The sequence below is a fragment of the Cladosporium halotolerans genome, assembly GCF_011745625.1.
Source record: "Cladosporium halotolerans strain TM138-S3 chromosome Unknown Sca6, whole genome shotgun sequence".
Taxonomy (NCBI): Eukaryota; Fungi; Ascomycota; class Dothideomycetes; order Cladosporiales; family Cladosporiaceae; genus Cladosporium; species Cladosporium halotolerans.
The window spans coordinates 511,615-532,240 of record NW_027191457.1 but is presented as its reverse complement, the minus strand read 5'-3'; the positions used below and the strand labels follow the sequence as shown (position 1 = coordinate 532,240).

The 20,626-nt window shown below is 55.9% G+C and overlaps 11 protein-coding genes across 11 annotated transcripts; 6 read left to right on the top strand and 5 right to left on the bottom strand.

Moving 5' to 3' along the window:
* Positions 1–169: 169 nt before the first annotated feature.
* Positions 170–1,862, top strand: WHR41_02523 (uncharacterized protein; the record flags this gene model as incomplete). The annotated part of the gene is made up of 5 exons (XM_069371129.1): positions 170–193; positions 421–733; positions 784–888; positions 940–1,164; positions 1,218–1,862. Exons 2-5 carry the CDS (start codon positions 542–544, stop codon positions 1,860–1,862), a joined length of 1,167 nt encoding a protein of 388 aa, XP_069232069.1. The 5' UTR covers positions 170–193; positions 421–541.
* Positions 1,863–2,704: 842 nt separating this feature from the next.
* On the top strand, positions 2,705–5,590 carry WHR41_02522 (uncharacterized protein). The gene is made up of 3 exons (XM_069371128.1): positions 2,705–2,923; positions 2,977–5,095; positions 5,151–5,590. Exons 1-3 carry the CDS (start codon positions 2,795–2,797, stop codon positions 5,492–5,494), a joined length of 2,592 nt encoding a protein of 863 aa, XP_069232070.1. The 5' UTR covers positions 2,705–2,794; the 3' UTR covers positions 5,495–5,590.
* A 380-nt stretch (positions 5,591–5,970) lies between these two features.
* Positions 5,971–6,987, top strand: WHR41_02521 (uncharacterized protein; the record flags this gene model as incomplete). The annotated part of the gene is made up of 1 exon (XM_069371127.1): positions 5,971–6,987. The coding sequence occupies one exon, from the start codon at positions 5,971–5,973 to the stop codon at positions 6,985–6,987; it is 1,017 nt and encodes a 338-aa protein (XP_069232071.1).
* Positions 6,988–7,046: 59 nt separating this feature from the next.
* On the bottom strand, positions 7,047–8,235 carry WHR41_02520 (uncharacterized protein). Its single transcript, XM_069371126.1, has 2 exons — positions 7,819–8,235; positions 7,047–7,764 (listed from the first exon to the last, which is right to left on the bottom strand). The coding sequence occupies exons 1-2, from the start codon at positions 8,137–8,139 to the stop codon at positions 7,108–7,110; spliced, it is 978 nt and encodes a 325-aa protein (XP_069232072.1). The 5' UTR covers positions 8,140–8,235; the 3' UTR covers positions 7,047–7,107.
* Positions 8,236–8,946: 711 nt separating this feature from the next.
* On the top strand, positions 8,947–9,843 carry WHR41_02519 (uncharacterized protein; the record flags this gene model as incomplete). Its single annotated transcript, XM_069371125.1, has 1 exon — positions 8,947–9,843. One exon carries the CDS (start codon positions 8,947–8,949, stop codon positions 9,841–9,843), a length of 897 nt encoding a protein of 298 aa, XP_069231900.1.
* Positions 9,844–9,865: 22 nt separating this feature from the next.
* On the bottom strand, positions 9,866–10,842 carry WHR41_02518 (uncharacterized protein). The gene is made up of 2 exons (XM_069371124.1): positions 10,160–10,842; positions 9,866–10,105 (listed from the first exon to the last, which is right to left on the bottom strand). The coding sequence occupies exons 1-2, from the start codon at positions 10,694–10,696 to the stop codon at positions 10,037–10,039; spliced, it is 606 nt and encodes a 201-aa protein (XP_069231899.1). The 5' UTR covers positions 10,697–10,842; the 3' UTR covers positions 9,866–10,036.
* A 968-nt stretch (positions 10,843–11,810) lies between these two features.
* On the top strand, positions 11,811–13,244 carry WHR41_02517 (uncharacterized protein; the record flags this gene model as incomplete). Its single annotated transcript, XM_069371123.1, has 1 exon — positions 11,811–13,244. One exon carries the CDS (start codon positions 11,811–11,813, stop codon positions 13,242–13,244), a length of 1,434 nt encoding a protein of 477 aa, XP_069231743.1.
* An 11-nt stretch (positions 13,245–13,255) lies between these two features.
* Positions 13,256–14,529, bottom strand: WHR41_02516 (uncharacterized protein). The gene is made up of 3 exons (XM_069371122.1): positions 14,448–14,529; positions 14,175–14,389; positions 13,256–14,114 (listed from the first exon to the last, which is right to left on the bottom strand). Exons 1-3 carry the CDS (start codon positions 14,487–14,489, stop codon positions 13,313–13,315), a joined length of 1,059 nt encoding a protein of 352 aa, XP_069231742.1. The 5' UTR covers positions 14,490–14,529; the 3' UTR covers positions 13,256–13,312.
* A 184-nt stretch (positions 14,530–14,713) lies between these two features.
* On the top strand, positions 14,714–15,403 carry WHR41_02515 (uncharacterized protein). Its single transcript, XM_069371121.1, has 2 exons — positions 14,714–14,898; positions 14,953–15,403. Exons 1-2 carry the CDS (start codon positions 14,823–14,825, stop codon positions 15,174–15,176), a joined length of 300 nt encoding a protein of 99 aa, XP_069231745.1. The 5' UTR covers positions 14,714–14,822; the 3' UTR covers positions 15,177–15,403.
* On the bottom strand, positions 15,101–16,738 carry WHR41_02514 (uncharacterized protein). Its single transcript, XM_069371120.1, has 2 exons — positions 16,012–16,738; positions 15,101–15,953 (listed from the first exon to the last, which is right to left on the bottom strand). Exons 1-2 carry the CDS (start codon positions 16,679–16,681, stop codon positions 15,493–15,495), a joined length of 1,131 nt encoding a protein of 376 aa, XP_069231744.1. The 5' UTR covers positions 16,682–16,738; the 3' UTR covers positions 15,101–15,492.
* A 787-nt stretch (positions 16,739–17,525) lies between these two features.
* On the bottom strand, positions 17,526–20,415 carry WHR41_02513 (uncharacterized protein). The gene is made up of 2 exons (XM_069371119.1): positions 19,631–20,415; positions 17,526–19,572 (listed from the first exon to the last, which is right to left on the bottom strand). Exons 1-2 carry the CDS (start codon positions 19,842–19,844, stop codon positions 17,885–17,887), a joined length of 1,902 nt encoding a protein of 633 aa, XP_069231747.1. The 5' UTR covers positions 19,845–20,415; the 3' UTR covers positions 17,526–17,884.
* Positions 20,416–20,626: the final 211 nt, after the last annotated feature.

Here is a 20,626-nt window from a genome sequence, read left to right as displayed (position 1 = left end):
GTTGCACCTCGCACACGCTACTCCCAACGAGTGGTGTACTCCAAAATCCAAACTCGTCACCTCCACCTGATGTCCACCAATTGGACGAGCCGTCATCAGAGAGAGAGACTTTCTATATGCAAGCTTGGCCCCATCGCAACCTAAGGCGCTATGTGCCCGTGTTCTCGCACAGTCGAGCCTGACGGAAATACTGGTGGGTAACCCCATCGTGGCCGTTGATTTGACCTTCGTCACATCCGTCTGCTGTGCTCGAACGTCGTGAACGGAGGCAGCTTCGCTGTCACTGTCGGCGCTATGAAGTCCATCTGCGCCCTGCACGTCGTCATGCTATGCGAGCACCCGTTACGTGGCATTCAAGCTCTCAATTTCATGCTTACCACTCCTTTGCCTTCCGGATTATGGCTGATGTACCTGTCTCAGTGTGAAAAATGTCATTGTCCCACATGTCTCTGAAACCCACACCAAGTTGTATACCGCTCTCTGATGCTGCAACGCGACTCACGATTCGATCCTCTGCCAGCACTGTCAAGACCATCGGCTAATGTCGTCGCTCACAATCGTGGAAGGTCCACGCACCTTCACAATAACTCCGGATGACCACGGCGGAATCATCCTTGTTGTCGGCTGCGTGCTGATGACATGGACATTGCTTTGCTTCATGATCAGATTGTACAACGGATTCTCGCTTCGATCTTCTCTTGGCTTGGATGATCTGGCATGCGGGCTGGCGACTGTCAGTATGTCTCAGCCATCTCACAGCTCAGTCAAAGTAACTTGAAGTAGGCGATAGGAGTTGCGCAGACTATTGTCATGTGCGCTGCGGTCTCAAATGGATTCGGAAAGTCATCATTTCTTGTAGCCGAATCACATACTCGGCGTGCCGAAAAGGTGAGTCTCGTCCGCACTTGAAGATCAGATCTTTCGATAACACCATGCCAGTGCATGTACGCAGTTGCCATACTCAGCGTGGGCGCTATAGCCATTACAAAAGCTGCGATGCTCTTCTTCCATCTCCGAATAACACCACACCGATCGCAGAGGATCACCTGCTACGCTTTGGTCGCTTTATGCACGGTCTGGGCGGTCGTGGTGATGACCTTGGTTGGCACAAGATGCGGGAATCACACACCGGAGACGCTTTACGCAAAGCACTGCGAAAACTACGTAAGCAAGTGCTGATTCCGATGATATGGCATACGCGCTGATTGCCTTTGAAGGAAAATCGATGGATCGGCGTCGCCGTCACGGACTCGTGTTTGGAAGTCATCATCTTCGCCATACCAGTGTGGATTCTCTGGGCCGTCAACACTCGACGAAGCTACAAGGCAGCAATCCTTGTCGCCTTCGGCTCGCGTCTGCTGATCCCGGTCGCCGCAGCCTTTCAAGTCTATACTTCAGTCCAGTGGGCCACCACCGAACCGCCTTTCGCACCGGTGCAAGCTGTCCTGCCTTTTGTTTGGTTAAGCGTCGAGACCAACTACGCTATCATGGCAGCGACCATCCCAACCCTCGGAAACTTCTTCAAATCGATCAACACACGCTGGGGAGCCATGGATGGCCCAGATGTAGTGCAATACGCTCTGGAGTCGCTCTCTGAACAGTCTCGCTCAGACAACCGCACGGCCACTGGTAGCAAGAACACTGCCACTGAAGCAACAGAGCCTAGTCTCAGACCAGACGGCTCAACCTACTCTTTCCGGGTGAGAAGTCCTCGGCCTTCGAACAGACGAGAATTGTCAAGTGCTCAGACTGGAGCGAGCGATGAAAGCAATCTCATGATCATAAGGAAGACAGTTAGCACCAGTGTCGAAAGGGCGTACCAAGACCAAGATGATGGCCGACGGCGTACTGAGGGCATGTAATCATAGCCTCCTTGCCTTGGCCCGACCCGAATCGACAAACCGTTATCCGAAACCCGCCAGGAATGGTAATACTCGCCTTACTCCCATTTCCTCGTAGAGAACCCGCGAGAACAAGAGAGCGGCTGCATATGGCTGTGCTTGCTGAGGGGTTCTGGAGAAGCCAGGTCTGATAAGGGTCACAGTACAGTCGTGTAGCCAGATTACCAGGCTGTTGAGCTAGCAAAGCGACAAACTCTTTTCATCAAACAGGGTCGTTGGGTGAAGTGTGATTTTCGGAATTACACCAACGGTCAGAAACGTCACAGCGAGTCCTCATCTCATCTGATCAGAGCATGCCCTCGCCCTGATAGCTCAGTTGGTAGAGCGCGTCACTAGTAATGACGAGGTCGCCGGTTCGACTCCGTCTTAGGGCACTGATCGTTTCTTTTTGCTTTTTCTTGGGCGGTATCGGCGTAGCAGTGTTGGTTCTGAAGTCTGGACGACGGCGAGTGGTCTTTTTGCAAGTGGCCGGCTGTGGGTGTCGCAACATAGAATGCCCTGGAGGCATGAGCGATGTCTGAGCGTCTGTGTTCAAGCGTGGAGAGTGTGTCAAGCCCGGAGATCGCCAGCCAGAGACTATGATAACTTGACGGTTTCGAGAGTCGTCAAGTAGCAGTAGTAATAAGCATATGAATGCGTAGGATAATGATGTCTCGCTCACGGCGCTCTCAAGCTGTCTTGGGCCGGCTCGGCTGGTGACGTCTTTGGCGGATGTTTCGAGGACGCGAGGCCATTTCTTGATGCCTGAGGCGTTCACAGCACGCACCACTCGCCATGGTCTCCTCGACTCTCGAAGCTGCCTTGAGCTCTGCCCAAACACACGTATCGCACCCCATCATCACCCACTATCTGCCGATCGCCTCTCAGGTTACTTCGAGAGAGGTACAGGCAAGATGGCGGCCGGAAAGGATTCGCTCTTCCGCTCGGCGGACATGACGCTGACCCAGCTCTACGTGGCCAACGAGATTGGCCGCGAGGTCGTTTCGGCCCTGGGAGAGCTGGGTGTCATGCAGTTCAGAGATGTACGATGAGAACGAGCGCATATACACGGCACATGGAGACTGACAACACCCAGCTGAACCCCGACACCACCGCCTTCCAGCGAACCTTCACCCAGGAGATCCGCCGCCTTGACAACGTCGAGCGCCAGCTCAACTACTTCCGCCAGCAGATCGAGCGTAATGGTATTGGCATGCGCCCCATCTACGACTTCACCAACAACATGGCAGCGCCTTCTGCTTCCGAAATCGACGAGCTTGCCGACCGCAGCCAGAGCCTCGAGCAGCGTATTCACGGCCTGAACGAGAGCTACGAGACCCTCAAGAAGCGCGAGACCGAGCTCACGGAGTGGCGCTGGGTTTTGCGCGAGGCCGGTGGCTTTTTTGATCGCGCAAGAGGTCAGACGGAGGAGATCAGACAAAGCATTGATTCTTCCGATGACGCGCCTCTGCTGCGCGACGTGGAGCAGGCCAACGGCTCTACGGATGCTCCACAGCAGCAGAGCTTCAGCGTTATGAACATTGGCTTCGTCGCTGGTGTCATTCCAAGAGAGAGGATGGGCGCATTTGAGCGCATTCTGTGGCGTACACTCCGTGGCAACTTGTACATGAACCAGAGCGAAATCCCTGACCCCATCGTTGACCCGGAGAAGAACGAGGAGGTTCACAAGAATGTCTTCGTCATCTTCGCCCACGGCAAGGAGATTATTGCGAAGATCCGTAAGATCTCGGAGAGTCTGGGTGCCAGCATCTACAATGTGGATGAGAATGGCGAGCTCCGCAGGGATCAGATGCACGAGGTCAACTCTCGTCTTCAGGACCTTTCCAACGTTCTGGGCAACACCAAGCGTACTCTCGATGCGGAGCTCAACCAGATTGGTCGTTCTCTTGCTGCCTGGATGATTGTCACCAAAAAGGAGAAGGGTGTCTATCAGACCCTCAACCGTTTCAGCTACGACCCCGCCCGCAAGACCTTGGTTGCTGAGGCCTGGTGCCCGACGAACTCATTGGGCTTGATCAAGTCCACGCTTCAAGACGTGAACGACCGCGCTGGCCTGAGCGTGCCGACTATCGTCAACCAGATCAAGACGTCCAAGACACCGCCAACTTACAACAAGACCAACAAGTTTACCCTCGGTTTCCAGACTATCATTGACGCATACGGTACCGCGAAGTACACCGAGGTCAACCCTGGTCTTCCCTCCATCGTCACGTTCCCGTTCTTGTTCGCCGTCATGTTTGGTGACCTCGGTCACGGTTTCATCATGACCATGGCAGCCGCCGCTATGATCTACTGGGAGAAGCCTCTTCAGCGCGGCAAGCAAGACGAGCTGTTTGGCATGGCCTTCTATGGTCGCTACATCATGCTCATGATGGGTATCTTCTCCATGTACACCGGAATTCTTTATTGTGATATCTTCTCGAAGGAGCTCTCCCTGTTCCCCTCCATGTGGCAGTGGAACTTCCCTGAAGGCTACGACCCTGAGAAGGACGGTGTCATCACTGCTTCTCGCGTCGAAGGATACACCTATCCCTTTGGCTTGGACTGGCGTTGGCACGAGACTGACAACGACCTGCTTTTCTCGAACTCTTACAAGATGAAGCTGTCCATCATCATGGGTTGGGCGCACATGACCTACAACCTGTGTCTCTCGTACATCAACGCCCGTCACTTCCGTACGCCGATCGACATCTGGGGCAACTTCATCCCAGGCATGATTTTCTTCCAGTCCATCTTCGGCTACTTGGTCTTCTGCATCGTCTACAAGTGGAGCATTGATTGGTATGCGATGGGAGAGCAGCCCCCTGGACTTCTGAACATGCTGATTTACATGTTCCTCTCTCCCGGTACCATCAATGAAAAACTCTACAACGGCCAAGGAGCTGTCCAGGTCATCCTGCTTCTTCTTGCCGTCGTCCAGGTTCCGATCTTGCTGTTCCTCAAACCATTCTACCTTCGCTGGGAGCACAACCGCGCTCGCGCCCAAGGATACCGCGGCATTGGCGAGAACACCCGTGTCTCTGCTCTTGACGATGACGATGATGACGAGGGCGGGCACAGCGCCCACGCCAACGGCAGGCCGTCTGTCGAGTCAGAGATGGATGGTGCCGCCATGATCAGCCAGGATCTTGACGACGAGCACGAGGAGTTCGAGTTCAGCGAGGTCATGATCCACCAGGTCATCCACACCATTGGTAAGCAAATCAACCCTCTTCCTCGTCATGATAGCATCGGCTGACATCTTTCCAGAGTTCTGCCTCAACTGCGTTTCCCACACAGCCTCTTACCTCCGTCTCTGGGCTCTTTCTCTTGCTCACCAGCAGCTGTCCAAGGTCCTGTGGTCCATGACTCTCGCCAACGCCTTCGGCATGGGCGGCGCCACTGGCATTATCGCCATCTTCGTGTTCTTTACCGTCTGGTTCTTCCTCACTGTCGCTGTCCTCGTCGTCATGGAGGGCACCAGTGCCATGTTGCACTCGCTGCGTCTGCACTGGGTCGAAGCGATGAGCAAGCATTTCATTGGCGAAGGCGTTGCCTTCGAGCCGTTCAGCTTCCAGCTGATGTTGGAGGAGGAGTTGACGGAGCTGAAGTAAGGTGCATTGTCTCTTCTTTGTTAGTGTGTAGAAGTAGATAGATCTGTGTTGTATATTGATCCACCTCGATTATGTGATTCGGGGTTTCATGGGAAACCCCGACTCCGGAAGCACTTTCCATCCGTGCTTTCAAGCTTCAGACAACGCTGTGGTTATCGTGATATCCGTGCCAGATATGATATCGCCGGGCGCAAACCGAGCTTGACAGGTGGTACCTAATGTCCGGGCGGCTGGGGCTTGCTTACGAAGGGTCAAGAGCAAGTGCCACGGCTCTCCAGCACTCGCTAAGTCATCCAGCAACCCCGCCGAACTTCCGTATCCGCTCGCCTGAGGATCGGCGCTAAATGTGTCGATAATATATATCCCGCCATCGAAAGCTCTGGATTGCTTTTGATCTCCCATCCAGCGTCACTCACATTTTACACGAAAACCGGCTGGTCAGTCAACAGCACGATAGCAATTACACAACGAACAAAATGGCCTCAGCACTTGGCGACACCATGCGAGCCGCCGCCTACGAAAGCACAGCTGGCGGCCTACACAAGAACCTAAAAGCCACCAGCTCTTGGCCTCTTCCCAAGAACGCGAAGAACCTGTCCAAAGATCAAACCCTCGTACGCGTTTCCTACGCCTCCCTAAACCCCGTCGACTACAAGGTCCCCGAACTCCCTCTCCTCGGCCGCTTCGTCTTCTCCAAGGGCGTCCCGGGCCTCGACTTCGCCGGCACCGTCATCGAAAGCACCCTGCCACACCTGAAGCCCGGTGAGCGCGTCTTCGGCGAGACCGCACCGCCGTCCTTCGGCGCGCTGGGCGAGTACCTCATCGCGTCGAAGGAAGCCTGCGTGCCCATCCCCGATGGTGTCGAGCCCAAGCACGCCGCCACGCTCGGCGTCGCCGGGCTGACAGCGTACCAGACCATCGCGCCATTCATCAAGTCCGGCTCAAAGGTCCTCATCAACGGCGGCAGCGGTGGTGTCGGCACCTACCAAATCCAGATCGCGAAGATCCTCGGCTGCTACGTGACTACCACCTGCAGCGGCGCGAACGCCGAGCTGGTCAAGTCCCTCGGCGCCGACGAGGTCATTGACTACCGCTCGCAGGACGTCGTGCAGACGCTCACGCGCAGCGGCAACCAGTACGACCTGATCATCGACAACGTCTTCGCAGACGCGGACCTGTACTGGGCTTCGCCTAAGTACCTCAAGCCCGAGGGCAGCTACGTGACGATCGCGGGCAACGCAAAGTTCAGCGTCATCAAGAATATCCTGAGCATCTTCCTCTGGCCGAAGGCGCTGGGTGGCGGGCAGCGCAAGTTCCAATTCGTCACCTGCGTGGCGAACGCGGTGCAGTACGCGGAGCTTGCGAAGTGGATGGCGGAGGGGAAGCTGAAGGCTATCATCGAGCAGGAGTTTAGTCTGGATGATGCGGGCAAGGGTTATGAGAGGCTGAAGACTGGCAGGACCCGGGGCAAGCTCGTGGTCAAGGTGACTTAATATCCTTTCCTATTTGAGATGACCGGTTTCCTTTTCCCTTTCACGAATAAAAGACAACACAGCAAGCAGACATGTTTAATTTCCTATAGCATATGCTACATTCTATGATACCCACCCTCCCTATGCCTCCCCTTCCTCTTCCTTACCCTCCTCCCGCCAGAACAACCAAGCAAAAACAAGCAAAAACTTGATTCCCGCCGTAAACCACAACGCGCCCGCAAGCCCGACCGCACTCTTCGCAAACGCGCCTCCAACCAACGCCCCAAAAACATAGGCAACCAGACCGCCCGCCCGACGATTCCGCTGCACATTCCCCGCCAGCCCCGCCGTCAGCAGCGCCGGATCCGAAGCCAGGTCATTATACAGCGTCGTCAGAACGACAGCCGGCAGAGCGTTCATGCCCAACACGCGGCTCGCGACGACCTTGCCGGCCGCCTGGAAGCTCAGCAGGCCGATGGGCACGAGGTCGATGGTCGGGAAGCCGATGTCGCGCGGCACGCCGGACAGGTCCGACGGCTCGCCAGGTTTCGCGGGCGACTCGCTCGCGCCACCGTGCGTGATGACTGCGGCCGCGGCGGCGGTCACGAGGAGCTGGAAGGTGAAGGAGGCGGCAAGGACCCAGCGTTTGCGCGGGCCGAAGTTGCGGTGGAAGGCGGAGATGAGGGCTGCGCCGAGGATGAAGGAGAGGATGGCCGTGATGGATTTGGTCCAGGCGAGGGAGGGCGAGGCTACGGGGAGGGAGTTGGCGCCCAGGGCGAGGAAGATGGTGTTGCCGGTCTGTGTGAGTGTTAGGAAGGTTGGATGAGATTTTTCGTTGAATAGTTGACTAACCTGCATAGAAACGAAGCATGAATAGGCATTGTATGCGCCGCTATCGACCAGGCCCGAGATCATGAAGCAGACTAGGAGGACTAGATCGGTCCATCTTGTCGATACGTCGGCCGACAGATAGGCTACGGCTTTTTCCCAACTCGTCTCATCACGAGGCGGTGAAATATTGTGATGGTTGTCGCTATATTCGCCGGGGCCATTTCGGTACGAATATCTCTGATAGAACGATAAAAGCGACTGGCGTTCCTCTGATGATTTCGCCGCGTGCGGTCTCAAAGGCGGTTCTTTTGCGCCTCTGAGCGAATGCCGAGTTCGGTCCATGATGGATGGAATTGACTCCGGTGGCGGGCTGGCGGGACAGAATCTTTCCAAGTACCGGGTGGCTGTTCTTTCTATTTCATGACATCTCCACAAAAAGAAAAGCCATGCGGTGTCTCACATGCAGCAGTAAAGAGAAGCGTCATCCCCAGACGGGGGCCGAAAGATTGTCCCTACTAGTGCCCGTGGATAGCGTCACCTGATAAATGCTGTAATGATGAGGTGGAGGGCCATCCCGTCGCCCAGGCGGCTGCGGCGCGAAGTCGGGAGGTGTGTGGGACCACCTCTAGGCGCGAAAGATATGATCCGTCTGTCGATAACGGAGAAAACACGACATCTCTCGGATTCGGCCGCATCGCGAAAAGGGTTGGAGATTTTGTTGAGCTTTCGAGTCGCACTGCAGCCACCCTGCCGGAGAATTTTGAGGCTCCATGTCGGTAGTGACATGGATCTGGCTGCGGCGCACCGAATTCAGCCCCCTGCAGGTCGTCCAGAGATCGGCCATCGCCTCACATTCTGGAGCGTCATCCCCGCCGTCACGATGCAGAAGGCGATACAGCGTGTCGCTCCCCATGACGCTCGACGGACGCCGATACCCGGCCAAATTGTCTTTTGTACAGTATGCTTTGCAATGCGCCGTGTCTGTGATTATCAATCGCGAGCGTCATACCAAGCCTGAGAGAGTCGTATCAACCATGTGAGCGCTTGTAGATGCTGAGAGGTAGGTGCAATCTTTCGTCTCATATATCACAGATGCGACGTACACGCAGGATGTTGGAGGTTATCAGTACCTACGCACATTCTTAAAAAATGCCCACAGCATACCGCGCCATCGACCTCGAAGGCCCCAACTCCGAGGCCGTCCGAATAGCCTACCTAGACCACCCAGCCTCAACCCACCCAGAAAAGGGCACCATCATCCTCCTCCACGGCTTCCCCCAAACCTCTCACCAATACCGGCATGTGATCCCGTTCCTTGCCAACGCAGGCTATCGCTGCCTCGCGCCGGACTACCGCTGCGCCGGCCGGTCCTCTACCAACCACATCGACTTCCGCAAAACAACCATTGCCGGCGACCTCCTCGCTCTGCTCGACGCACTCGCCATCACGGACCCAGTCCACGTCGTCGGCCACGACATCGGCGGCATGGTGGCATTCGCGCTCGCAAGCCGGCACCCCTCTCGCGTGCGCAGCGTCGTCTGGGGCGAGTGCCCGCTGCCCGGCACAACAACGTACGAGCGCGAGCTCACAGATAGTGCCGTGCAGCAGTTTCACTTTGTCTTCCACGCCGTCGCGGACTTGCCCGAGGCGCTCGTCGCGGGCCGCGAGAGGCTGTACGTGCGCCACTTCTTGGAGAAGATCACGTATAATCTCGACGCCTTCGGCGAGGCGGACGTCGATGCGTACGCGGCTGCGTATGCGAGGCCGGGAGCGCTAAGGTGCGCGTTTGGGGTCTATAGGGCTTTTGGGCAGGATGCGGAGGAGAATGGGGCGTGGGTGAGGGAGTTAGGGAAATGTGTGGTGCCTAGTATGGTCTTGAGTGGGGAGTTTAGTCGGCATAGGGAGGGGGCTTGGGGAATGGCGCTTGAGGTGACGGAGGCTGAGAAGGTGGTGGAGGGTGTTGTGGAGGGTGCGGCGCATTATCTGGCCGAGGAGAGTCCGGAGGGCTTTTTGAAGGCGGTATTGCCCTTTATTGACGGTAATTGAGGCGGATAGGGATGGAGAGAGGTGGAAATGGGTCCTTGCTGCGTCAAGGAAATGATTCATGGAGTGTTTCATTAGGTGTTATAGTACAGTATTAAAGTCGTGATATGCGTGCATCGTCCTCGAATTCCTCGCTCTCTCTGTGCCTGAGTGGGCTCGTGTATAGCTCGTGTATTCCTCTAAGCTCGAGGCCAGTCTAGGTGTAGACGCGAGTGACGTTGACGCCCTGGCAGCTCGGGTTCTGAGGCTCTCCGTTGCCGTAGACCTATTGTGCATGATTAGCTAAGACCTCAGTTCTTTTCGTGATACTTTTACTCACCCAAGCAAGGGTGGTGTACGCATAGCCCCAGTACGTGTCGCAAATGTACCAGCGGTAGTACGCCTTGGTGAGAGTGGAGAAGTTCAAGGGAGAGACCGTGTCGTCGAGGGTTCCCTGAATGTTGAGCTGATCGTCCTCGTCGAAAGCTACGAGCTGGGCCTCATCGTCGCCGGTGTAGAGCAGCGGGATGCCGACATTGGTGGTCGGGTTGTTCTGGAGCGTCAGGGAAGACGGAACCAGAAGCTCGGTGGTCTGCAGGTTCCAGGAGATGATGCCAGGGTCGCCGATGCTGCTGTTGGTGGGCTCGGAAAAGGAGGAGGTGTTGAAAGTGAAGACAGAGGCGTCGGTCAGGTTCTTGCTGCCGAGGCAGAGACCTTCAATGGCTGCGCCTTCGTGGCAAGCGTAGAGTGCGGCGTCGTCGAGCGTCTGGTTGTCGGACTTCAGGACGAGGTTGAAGGGCTTGGAGCTGACGTTGTAGAACTGTGCGGTGGCGGTGGTCGCGAGGGCGCCAATGGCGGCGAAAACAGTGGTCTTCATGGTGATGAGTCTGTGGATGAAGGGTTGGTGTTGTTCAATGCGGTTGCAAAGTGGAAGTTCCGAGTGAAGCAGGAAGGCTCAGTCGCTGGCGTGTAAGTAAGAAGATTGCTGAAGAGTGAAAGTGAAACCCACAGTGACGAAGCGATCGGCTTATATAGATCCACCTCCAAGTATAGCGGTCGGCAACACGGACGCAAGTCGCACAGGCACACAAACGCCCGTGGTAACGATGCCGCTACGCTAAACTCCTCAGGGTCGCTTCACGGCCGGACCTCTTTGCTCCTGCACTTCGTCTCGTATTCTTGCAGCTTAATACCGGCACCTGACCAGCGACAAGCTCCCTTGCTCCGTTAACAAAGAGCTTGCGCAAAGCGTGCATGGCGTAGTGTGCCGCCTGGCAACCGTCGCTCGTGCCGGCGCTGCCGCTTAGGACATGGCCGAGGCTCCGCCACCTGCTATGCACGACGGTACACTACTACAGTGGATTGACAGGGTAGCCTCCGTAGCGTAGGTAGAAGAGGAGAAAACAACTTTATACTCCTTCCCCAGCTTTGGGTCCGCAGGATCACTCGGAAGACTCGCGAGAACGACGGCTCGTATTCATACGACGGTTGGAATTGCCAGCTTGCGACCCACCACATGTGCACAAAGTCACCTACACAGCATATCATTCCTACAGAACGTAGTACTTACCTCGATCACTCGGCCAGGCTCCATCATGGTGATCGGCCTTCGCAAGCATCGGACTCCACTCCATACCCACAGAGGCTGCGACTCAGAAGTGGACCCTCCTTTGGATCGGGATCTGCACGACCTGGAAATTAGACTTCGGTACATCGTCATATTTGCCGTCACCGGCATATCAGGTTTGGATCATGATGAAGAGGCTGGGCAATAGCACGATTGATGCGTGCTACGGTCGAACTTCAGAGTCTTGCTCTTCCACAACCTTGGTACGCTTGCGGCATCTCCGTTGAGCATTGTTCAACTCATCCCATGTTACACGACAACGCCCCGAGACACTAGAGCCCGACTATCGCGTCCGGACCTGATCGATCAATTGCGGAGAGCTGCTCAATTGCGAGTGTGAGTCGATTGTAAGCCCGCCGTCACGATGGCAGCAGCACAGAACGGCACCGGCAAACAGGGCCAGTCTGTCCAGAATGGTGCTGGTCCTCAGGTGAAGAAGGCCGCTGGCAAACAAGGCGAGAATGGAGCCGCCAAACCGGCAAAGAAGGGTAATGGCACTCAGAATCAGCAGAGCCAGCAAAGCAAGCAAAGCCAGAAAGGCCAACAAGGCCAACCGAGCGAGCAAACCCCACCCGACAAGAAGGCACAAGCCATGACATCCGAAGAGCAGAAGCGAGAAGCCTCGCAAGCCGCAAACACAGCAATGCAAGCCAAGAAGAAGGCAGAGGAGTACGCAAGGGCTGCCGCGGGCTGCGGCGATCCCGAAGAGAGACAGAAGCTTTTGGAAATGAAGCTGGACGAATCTATCAAAGCAGAGTCTTTTGGCAAAACCGCACGATATCTTCAATCGGGCTCGTTCCAGGGCTTTGCTGCGGGCTCGGGGCTCGGTGTAGGACTTGGTGCAACACTGGGAACCTTGACGGGGACTCTTGTTGGTGGTCCGGTCTCGTTGATCACGGGTGGCATTGGTGCTGCGGCTGGTGCTATTCACGGGCCGTTCTTTGACCTGGCTAAGGCGGGTGGCTCTGCGATTAGGAAAGTGACAGGGGATTTGCCTGGATGGAAAGCCACTACGCAGCAGAAGAGGGCGTTGGAGAAGATGTGTGGAGCAATTCAGGAGACAGAGGCACCGACTGCGGAAGAGTTGGAGGGAATCGCTGGAGATAATGTTGGCGAGGTGAATGCAGTGGCCTCGTCGGCGAAGGGTGCAGGCGGGTCTTCGTGGACGGAGACCGCTTCTTCGTGGATGCCTTCACTCGGATCCGGTGAGAAGAAGGATCCGAACGCTGAGAAGGAGGATGATAAGAAAAAACTTGAAACAGCAAAACAGAGTCAAGATGCGAAGTCAAAATTGCAGGATGCCAGCGAAACCAAATCACATGCTCAGGGGCAGCAGAATCAGGCCAAGGAAAGCACACAAAATGATACGAAGCAAGCTTCAGCATCAAGTGGACAAGCTCAACAGCCTTCGTCGGCACCAAAAGGGACATCGCCGCCGCAGCAAGCCTCCGGTGGCTCAAAGCCGGGCCCTCGTAAGCTTGGGAAACCAAGTACATCGAACAAGGGTCAGTCTCCCTCGAGTGGCAGTGGTGCTACGTCAGCCGGGAAAGACTCAAAGTCAGCATCTCAGACTGCTGCGAAGCCTGCTGGCAAGCCATTGACCTCTACGAATTGTCAAGCACCAAAAGCTAGCACATCAGGAGCTTCGGAACAAACCAAGAAAAAGCCTCGCAAGCTAGAGCCACGATCAACTGGAGCGCCCGCAACAAACGTAAAGAAACCGGACTCTCAGGACCAGACAAGCCCTCCAGCGAAACGTCGCTCACCGAGAAAGCTCGATAACAGGTCTGCGGCTTGAAAAAAAAAAAACGATCCGTCCTCAGCCGCATTGTATTACTACCTTATGTACTTTTAATGACAAGCCCATCACTCCATCTCCGGAGTGATAACGTTGCTGTTCGTTCCCAAGAGGAGAACATCTCTCATCGTCTCCGCGCTCTTGATACGAATATCCACAAAGCTCTCCGGACTAAAGAATGCAGTGTGACACGTCAGCACCATGCGGCCCTCCAGCCAAGGTTCCTTGTTGCGATACGCCTGGATCAATGGATGCACTCTGTCCTCTGGAATCGGCTCCTCAGGAAGGACGTCCAGTCCTGCTCCGGAGATGATGTTCTCCCTCAAACATCGCTCGACGCCATCGAGGTCAGTGATCTCGCCTCTCGCCGTGTTGACGAGCACAGCGCCGGGCGGCAGCAAGGACAAGAGCTCGTAGCCGACCATCCCCCTCGTCTCGCGCGTGCACGGCGCGTGTAGACTCAGCACATTACTGCGGCGGAACAGCTCGCGGATGTCTTTCGTGCGCTCGAGCGCCAGGCTCTTGTCTGTGCCGTTGGGCACGTAAGGGTCGTAGAAGAGCACGTTGAACCCGAAGGCTTTCGCTCGCAGAGCAGCTGCCGTGCCTATTCGACCGAGGCCGAGGATGCCGAAGGTCTTTTGCTGCAAGCGTGCGACGAGCGGCGTGTCTACTGGTGCCCAAAGAGCGGGTGGCGTTGCTCGCTGCATGTCGTGGTGAAGCAGTATTCCGCGGCGCATTGTCAATGCGAGAGCCAGAGCGTGGTCGGCGATCTCGGCTGTGCCGTAGTCGGGGACGTTGCAGACTGTTATGCCGCGAGCGGCGAGAGCAATGCGATCCAGGCGATCGTAGCCTACGCCCATGCGGACGACGCTGGCTTTTGGGTTAGCTGCGTTGTTCAAGTAAAGCGGACGGAATTATTGTAGTACGAACACTTTGAGATTAGGAAATAAGGCAATGTCTGCCTCCGTCATTCGTAGCTTGAGAAGCATTATTCCGTTAATGCGGTTTCGGAGATCTTCCGGTATGTCGGACCATGGCCTTGGTGATGCAAGTCCAGCTGGCCAAAGTTGTAGTTGGAGGTATTCGACTTCATGCTCGTGCTTTGTCGATGAAGGCGAAAAGATCGTCTGCTCTGCACTGTCATCCTGTTTTGCTATTCGTCAATGGTAACATCGCTCGCATCGGACGTCATTAGGCACCTACGGTGTACAAGCCGTCCGCTTGGACAACAGTGAACTTAGTCATTATGCCCCCGATACTTTCGAATTAGAACAGAATCAAAGTTCGCCAGCCTAGCAAGTATATAATACGCATGAGAACTGGAGTCATTCGAGCTGCTATGAGCATAGTAACGATAGATGTTACCTCGGGACATTCATAGGCCGAGTCAAAGCCCGCAGCCTCAACCGCAAAACCCGAGATCCTTTGATCCTTTGGATCCTTCGCTGCTCGGCGCCTAGAACTGTGGCGAGGTTGCTGCTCAAAGAAGAGCGTCCACTGTCCGGTGTCCTCAACCATGCCACTACTGGCTTGATGTGATATGTTCAGCCCTGAAAGACGTCGTTTCGGGTAGTGAAGATGGAGCAGGGCACCAAATCAGCACTATCTGCTCTTCCCCCGTCGGAGAAACCTCAGCTCAATGAGGGTAAGATAGGTGAGTTTCAATGTGACAGAGCTCTCATACCAACTGACTAATGAGTATTCTCAGATCATCCGCCAGCAGAGGAGAGTGACTTCCGAGGTTTCTGTCGCTCTATGATCGAATGGTTGTTGATTGGACTCCCTTCGTTGGGTGTTGGGCTTGCCGTCTTATTCTGGTACAAGGGAGAGGTGAAGAGCGCCAACGATTTCACGTGGTGGGAGATGTTCTGCGTACATGGTTTTGCGAGTGGTGTCTTGGAGATCTATCGAGCATTCAGAAGCCCACGTTGAGGGCTTCTTCCGGTTTTCCCTCGTAAGATCTAAACACAATGATCGCCACATCAATCCGTCATTGGGAACAAAGTTGCAAGTACCGCCAAAGAAGCTTTGAGAGGCGCAACATTGCAAGTTTTGTTTAAATGCGCATCAAACAAGCACTCCAAGTGCTGAGAATGTAAATGAGTGACAGACAAACAACAGGAGCTCCTGGCCGTGGAGCTGACCTTTTTCCCCAACAATCCCCTATGTCTTCCGACAGCTCTCCATCTTCGAATCTTCTGGCTCCTCTTCTTGGCCCCTTCACTAATTGACAGCAAAACCGATTCGCTTAAGCCATCGGAGGCGCGCCAGTAGGCATAGTACCGTTGCCACCGGGGCCCTCACCACCAGGGCCACCGCCCATGCCAGAGTTCTCGTTCGCAACGCCGCCATCCTTGTAGATCGTCGCGGCGGAGGTGATCTCGTCGTCCGCAGTCGGGTCGATGCCGATGCTGATCCAAGCCATGACGCCGTCGGTGATGTCGTCGCCGAGCTGGATCCACTCGACGAAAGGATCCATGTCCGCAGCCTCCTCGCCCAGGATCGAGTCCTCGGCGTTGGTCGTCAGCTCCTGCGTGTTAGTGTTGTAGGGTGCCGTGGCCTCGACGAGCGAGATCAGGTCCTGGTCGAAGAAGATCTGGCCGACGTGCGAGGCGTGCGTGGTCGTGGCGTTGTTGCCGAGGACGGTGCCGTTGGTGCGGATGATGGTGTCGTTGGTGTTGTGGGAAAGGACGTGGATGTGGGTGGCGCCTGGGATGGGGTTATTAGAATTAACTGTGTGGCTCGGAAGCGGAGAGAGAATACTCACGTCCAGTGTAGTGGCCGGGAAAAATGGACTCATACTGAGCAACGCCATTGATGTCAGTCTGGACGATTCCGCGAAGGAACGTCGCGTCGAGGTTGCTGGTGTCATCGGAGTTACCATTGCCGGAGGCAGACACGCCGGAATAAACGCCGGTGGCATTGCAGTGCCAGATGTCCATGTAGACGGCCGGGACAGGCTCGCAGGTGCTGGTGTCGACAAGCTGGATGTCGAGGTAGAGCGGTACGCCCTCCTGACCGTCCGTGATCTCGCTCCTGATCAACTCTCCGTCGACATAGTACGGGCCCTGAGTGACCTCGGGCTGCAGGATACAGGTAGAGTCGTCGGAGAAGAGAGAAGTCTCGTCATCGCCGTAGGCAACGCCGGAAGTCGACTCGTGGGTGAAGTTGTACGCCGCAAAGTCACGGCGGACCAAGTGGCTGTCAAGGCCTCTCTTGGCGCGGACTTTACGAGCCATCTCCTGACGGCGGGTGAGAGCAGCCTCCAAGGCGCCACGGCGAGAGAGCTGATCTGCGCATGAGCGAACAGAATTCGGGCTCCTCTTGACGAATTCGGCACGCTCTGCTGCCTCCTCAACATGGCTGTGGCCAGGGTGAGCAAGCGCAACCGGCAATACCGCAAGACCTAAGGTCAACAAGCTGGAAATTGGTGCCATGGCTGGTCGGGATCGGAGCGAATGAATGAGAAGTTGAATGGTTGTTGGGAACGGTTGATGGCCATATTTCTACGGTTCGGAGCGTTTACAGCTCTTATACCTACTTCCACAGCGCTGGTCGACACCGCCATCGACCATGCCCGCATCCATTGATTGTTTCACTGCCATGATGTTTACGCGGCCAGTGACAAGGACCGTTGCGCGATAGAGAGCCAAGACAAAGTAGTCGGCCGAATAACCCAGAGAAGGTGCCCACCGAAAAGACTATGCCCTATCAAAAACATCCGAGCGAGGTCGTCAGTGATGCCAGACGACGGATGGTTCCACTAGGCGTGGCTTTCGCGTGTCTAAGCTCATGTGTCGTGCCTCAAACCAGTGACGAACGACGTCTTGGCTCTGGGATAAGCATGGGGCCAACGTCCAATCGCAAATGCTCAAGTTCGGATGATGACGAGGCAACATGGAGCATGGAAAATTGGGTTCCTTGTTTGTTCGGTAGAAGTTCTGCTACTGCTATAGCAATTAAATGCTAAAGCCCTAATCCGCCGCGTTGGCAGTGCGTTCTAGGGTTAGTCGGTGCTCAGCCGTGGCGCAGCGCTTTGCGAGTCTCCGGCAGAATCGCGGTGGAAGAGCGCTCTTCCACGACTGCAACGTGCAGAATCTTCAAGTTTGACCCGTGGGCTTAGTGGTGTACTACCATTTATTCAGAAAATACCGATCTTGTCTGTGACATTTCCCTCGGATCTGCCACAAAATCGCAGGTGTTCGCCAGAGTCTGGGGTAAGAATTAACCTCGACGGACGGGGCCGCGTCACCGAAGCCCTAATAAAGCACACAGTGCGAGTCGTGTGGCTTGGTTTCACGACGTGGTGGTAAGCATTCGAGAACACAATTTGAGCGAGGCTTATCAACGGAGTGGACCTCACTAACACAAGTGCTAGAGTGCCAAGCTGGGAAAGCGGAAAGAGCCCCATTCACGGAGCGGGGTGACGCGACATGGTTGTTTCCTTACCTCCACACGGCAAAGAGTCGGAGCAAGTGAATCGCAGACAAAATTCGCTTACAGTACATAAGGCCTGCATAGGCGACTGGCAAGGGCCCTTCCGCGCTCCCTGTAAAAACCAAGCGCCACTCGTCAAAGGTAGTCGTCTCATCTATTTGGTTCCTCGCAAAAGCGCACGTCCTCGACCGAAGACAAGCAAATCACTTGCTCAAGCCGCTGGGGTTGAGCCAAGAGAATGCACTGGCGCCGCCAACAGGGTTCGAGCGCGTCTTTGGCTGCGTCGCCCCGCCTGGAGCAACAGAGGGTGACGAGGCCGAACCGACTGCCGAGGCGTCGCCTCGACTGGTCTCGGTCGCTTTAGCATCAAAGCCAGAGGTACTGCGTCTGACGCCATCGTCGAAGAAGCGGCTGCGGCCATCTGCTGGACTCGCGGCGGAAGAAGGGACAGTCGATGTGCCAGAGAAGGTACGTGTCGCCGACTTTGGTTTGAGAACTTTGATGCCGGTGTCTTTCCGTTGGTAAGTGCCAGACGTTTCGGTGGCACCTGGGCGAGGCTTGCCAGCATTCGCCCAATCAAGAGTGCTGCCAGGCTGAGACGCTGTTGATGCACTTGCAGGGAGATGTGGTGCGTCGCGGCGCCAATTGGACGAAGTCGCAGGAGTGTTGGGCGCACGCTGTTGAGTGCTCTGCGTAGCACTTTGGGCAGAAGGCTCAATTTGCACCGTCTGACCGTCTCCTTGCGTATTTATTGGATTGAGCGAGGGTCGTGTGCTCGATTGCCGGCTTACGGGGCGACTTGCCGTGTCCGAAGTAGCAGCGCCAGGCCGAGTTGCGTCTGCGTTTGCAGTATCTACGCTCAGAGTTCCAGGCGCCCTGTATTTCATCGATGGCGGAGGACTAGCGGTCAAGGAAACGCCGGAGCTTCCTCGACCTAGCCCGTTCACGTAGAGGCCTTCTCTCGATTCGCTCTCAGGCTGAGTCGAAGAAAGCGGGTTCCCACTGCTGACGTACAGGCTCTTGAATGACGCCTCGCTCTCCGGCCTGACTAACGGTATGCTCAATTTGCTGTGCTCGTCGTCGAAAAGTGTCAGGCTGCTCGACGAAAAAAGAACGTCCGCACTGTGAGCCCGCAATGTGTCGCTGCCGATGAAGATCTGGATCGCTTTGGAGTCACCTTCGTAGGTGCTAGCGTCAACGACGTGAAAGTTCACGGTCATTGTCGGTAATTGCGGCGCAGGGCTGCTTGACCGCGAAGATGTAGGATGCGGGACAGCCTCTGGAAAGTACACTGGCAGCTCGACAGTCGGTACGCCGTCTGCGTCTCTTTCGATATCTTCGTCGAAGCCCAGCTTGCGAATCAACCGAATGTCGAGATACGACTTGTAGGAGCCCGTACACACCGCCGCGTAAAGGAGCGCATCGTGCTTGAAGTTCGTGTTCATCCAACAGCGGATGATGGCAGGAACCGAGCCAAGTAGCAACAGACCGGGAGCGAGAACCGGGGTGCCGATCGGTGACCGTGAAGAGTCGCCCATCGCGTATGAAGTTTCAAAGTTCAAGCTATTCGCCCGACCAGAGGCTGCTGAGCGCATAGAATGCACCGAGCTTGCTCTGCCGTCCGACTTGTGCGAACCGCTGCGCTCGTTCATCGAGAGACCACCGAGACCGCTGCCAGCTCTTGGCAAGTAATCCATCGATGGCCGCGACGAGTGCGAGAAATGATTCTGGTTGGCAGTCTCGTCGAAGCGCACGCTGTTCGCCCGCGAAGCAGCGCCCATGCCCCTACTGCGCGGCTCTTCCTCCGCGTCTAAGTGTAGGCTACTCATGAGGTTGTTGGCTTCGTCGTCGAAGTTGCGAAACTGATCTGTCGGAGGCTGCTGATACGGCGCTGCAATACCAAGTCAGTAACCTTCTCATAGCAAAAGGTAAACGGAGGCGTGTCTCACTCTGCTGCGGCGTTCCGCTCAAAACGCTCGGGAACGGCGAACTCTGACCCCAAACACTCTTCACGCGCGCATCCTCTTCCTGCCGGCGCTCCAGCCGCGCGATGCGTTCCGCGTGCTCCGCCTGCACCTGCTGGACGCGGGCGACGTCGGACTGCAGGCGCCACGTCTCGTTGTTGCTACTGTACGGGGTGAAAGCCTGGCTTTGCGGATCCATCGCTGGCACGCACCATCCGAATCGCCTGTTAAAACTCTTTCAAGCCGGCTTCGGCACGCCCGCCGTGGCGCTTCCTTGTTTCTCCGTGCTCTTGACAATAATAAGCCTTCTCTGTTACCCTGCTCACTGTCCCTCCGTAGCCCCCGCTCCTCCCCGCGAACCAAATGGTGCAACCGCCACCGCTTGTGCTCAGCGAGGTTGTTGCGCCGTCTCGGATATCGTGGCGAAGAAGGGTACCGTGCGGTGGATTTCAATCGGAAGAAAGGGATGCGGTCGTTCGCAAGAGCCAAAGAGCAGGTGGGTTCAAGTGGTGATGGCCAGGAGGCGCAGAGCAAGCCTAGACCAAGGCTTATCAAATCGTCGCCAGAGATACTTCGTTCGGCAGCAGCCAGATGGTCGCAATCACTGGTGTTTGGTGTGATCGAAGAAAGGGATGATGTGTCCTAGTCGTCTGATACGGGTGGCAAGCAAAGCGGCGTTGACGGTTCTCCCGTGCGGATTTGAAGATGGCCAGGATGGAAAAAGCGGGATGCGATGTGATGATGGAGGGACTGATCGTCGGCTAATCGGAGGAGGCGCTCTCGATGAAGTCTTGCGGCCACATCCACGGCCCTCCTTCCGCGGGCCTCCCGCCGCTTGAGGGACGCTCCCGCAAGCCGCGTGGGGAAGTTGGAGCTGCATGTCGCAGACGCTTGTGTTGTTTATTTTGAGACACCATGAACGCGCGTGGAAGAACGTGTCTCTGGATGCAAAATGATGAATCTGCCGCAAGGTATTGCACT

Coding starts and splice junctions, on each gene's coding strand:
- WHR41_02522 (XM_069371128.1), top strand. CDS start 2,795: ATGGCGGCCGGAAAGGATTCGCTCTTCCGCTCGGCGGACATGACGCTG. Junction 2,924..2,976: donor GTGTCATGCAGTTCAGAGAT/GTACGATGAGAA, acceptor GACAACACCCAG/CTGAACCCCGACACCACCGC. Junction 5,096..5,150: donor CCAGGTCATCCACACCATTG/GTAAGCAAATCA, acceptor ACATCTTTCCAG/AGTTCTGCCTCAACTGCGTT.
- WHR41_02520 (XM_069371126.1), bottom strand. CDS start 8,139: ATGGACCGAACTCGGCATTCGCTCAGAGGCGCAAAAGAACCGCCTTTG. Junction 7,765..7,818: donor CATGCTTCGTTTCTATGCAG/GTTAGTCAACTA, acceptor ACACTCACACAG/ACCGGCAACACCATCTTCCT.
- WHR41_02518 (XM_069371124.1), bottom strand. CDS start 10,696: ATGAAGACCACTGTTTTCGCCGCCATTGGCGCCCTCGCGACCACCGCC. Junction 10,106..10,159: donor CGTACACCACCCTTGCTTGG/GTGAGTAAAAGT, acceptor CATGCACAATAG/GTCTACGGCAACGGAGAGCC.
- WHR41_02516 (XM_069371122.1), bottom strand. CDS start 14,489: ATGACTAAGTTCACTGTTGTCCAAGCGGACGGCTTGTACACC. Junction 14,390..14,447: donor AAGCGGACGGCTTGTACACC/GTAGGTGCCTAA, acceptor ATAGCAAAACAG/GATGACAGTGCAGAGCAGAC. Junction 14,115..14,174: donor TTATTTCCTAATCTCAAAGT/GTTCGTACTACA, acceptor CCCAAAAGCCAG/CGTCGTCCGCATGGGCGTAG.
- WHR41_02515 (XM_069371121.1), top strand. CDS start 14,823: ATGGAGCAGGGCACCAAATCAGCACTATCTGCTCTTCCCCCGTCGGAG. Junction 14,899..14,952: donor GCTCAATGAGGGTAAGATAG/GTGAGTTTCAAT, acceptor GAGTATTCTCAG/ATCATCCGCCAGCAGAGGAG.
- WHR41_02514 (XM_069371120.1), bottom strand. CDS start 16,681: ATGGCACCAATTTCCAGCTTGTTGACCTTAGGTCTTGCGGTATTGCCG. Junction 15,954..16,011: donor TCCCGGCCACTACACTGGAC/GTGAGTATTCTC, acceptor ACCCCATCCCAG/GCGCCACCCACATCCACGTC.
- WHR41_02513 (XM_069371119.1), bottom strand. CDS start 19,844: ATGGATCCGCAAAGCCAGGCTTTCACCCCGTACAGTAGCAACAACGAG. Junction 19,573..19,630: donor GAGCGGAACGCCGCAGCAGA/GTGAGACACGCC, acceptor TTGGTATTGCAG/CGCCGTATCAGCAGCCTCCG.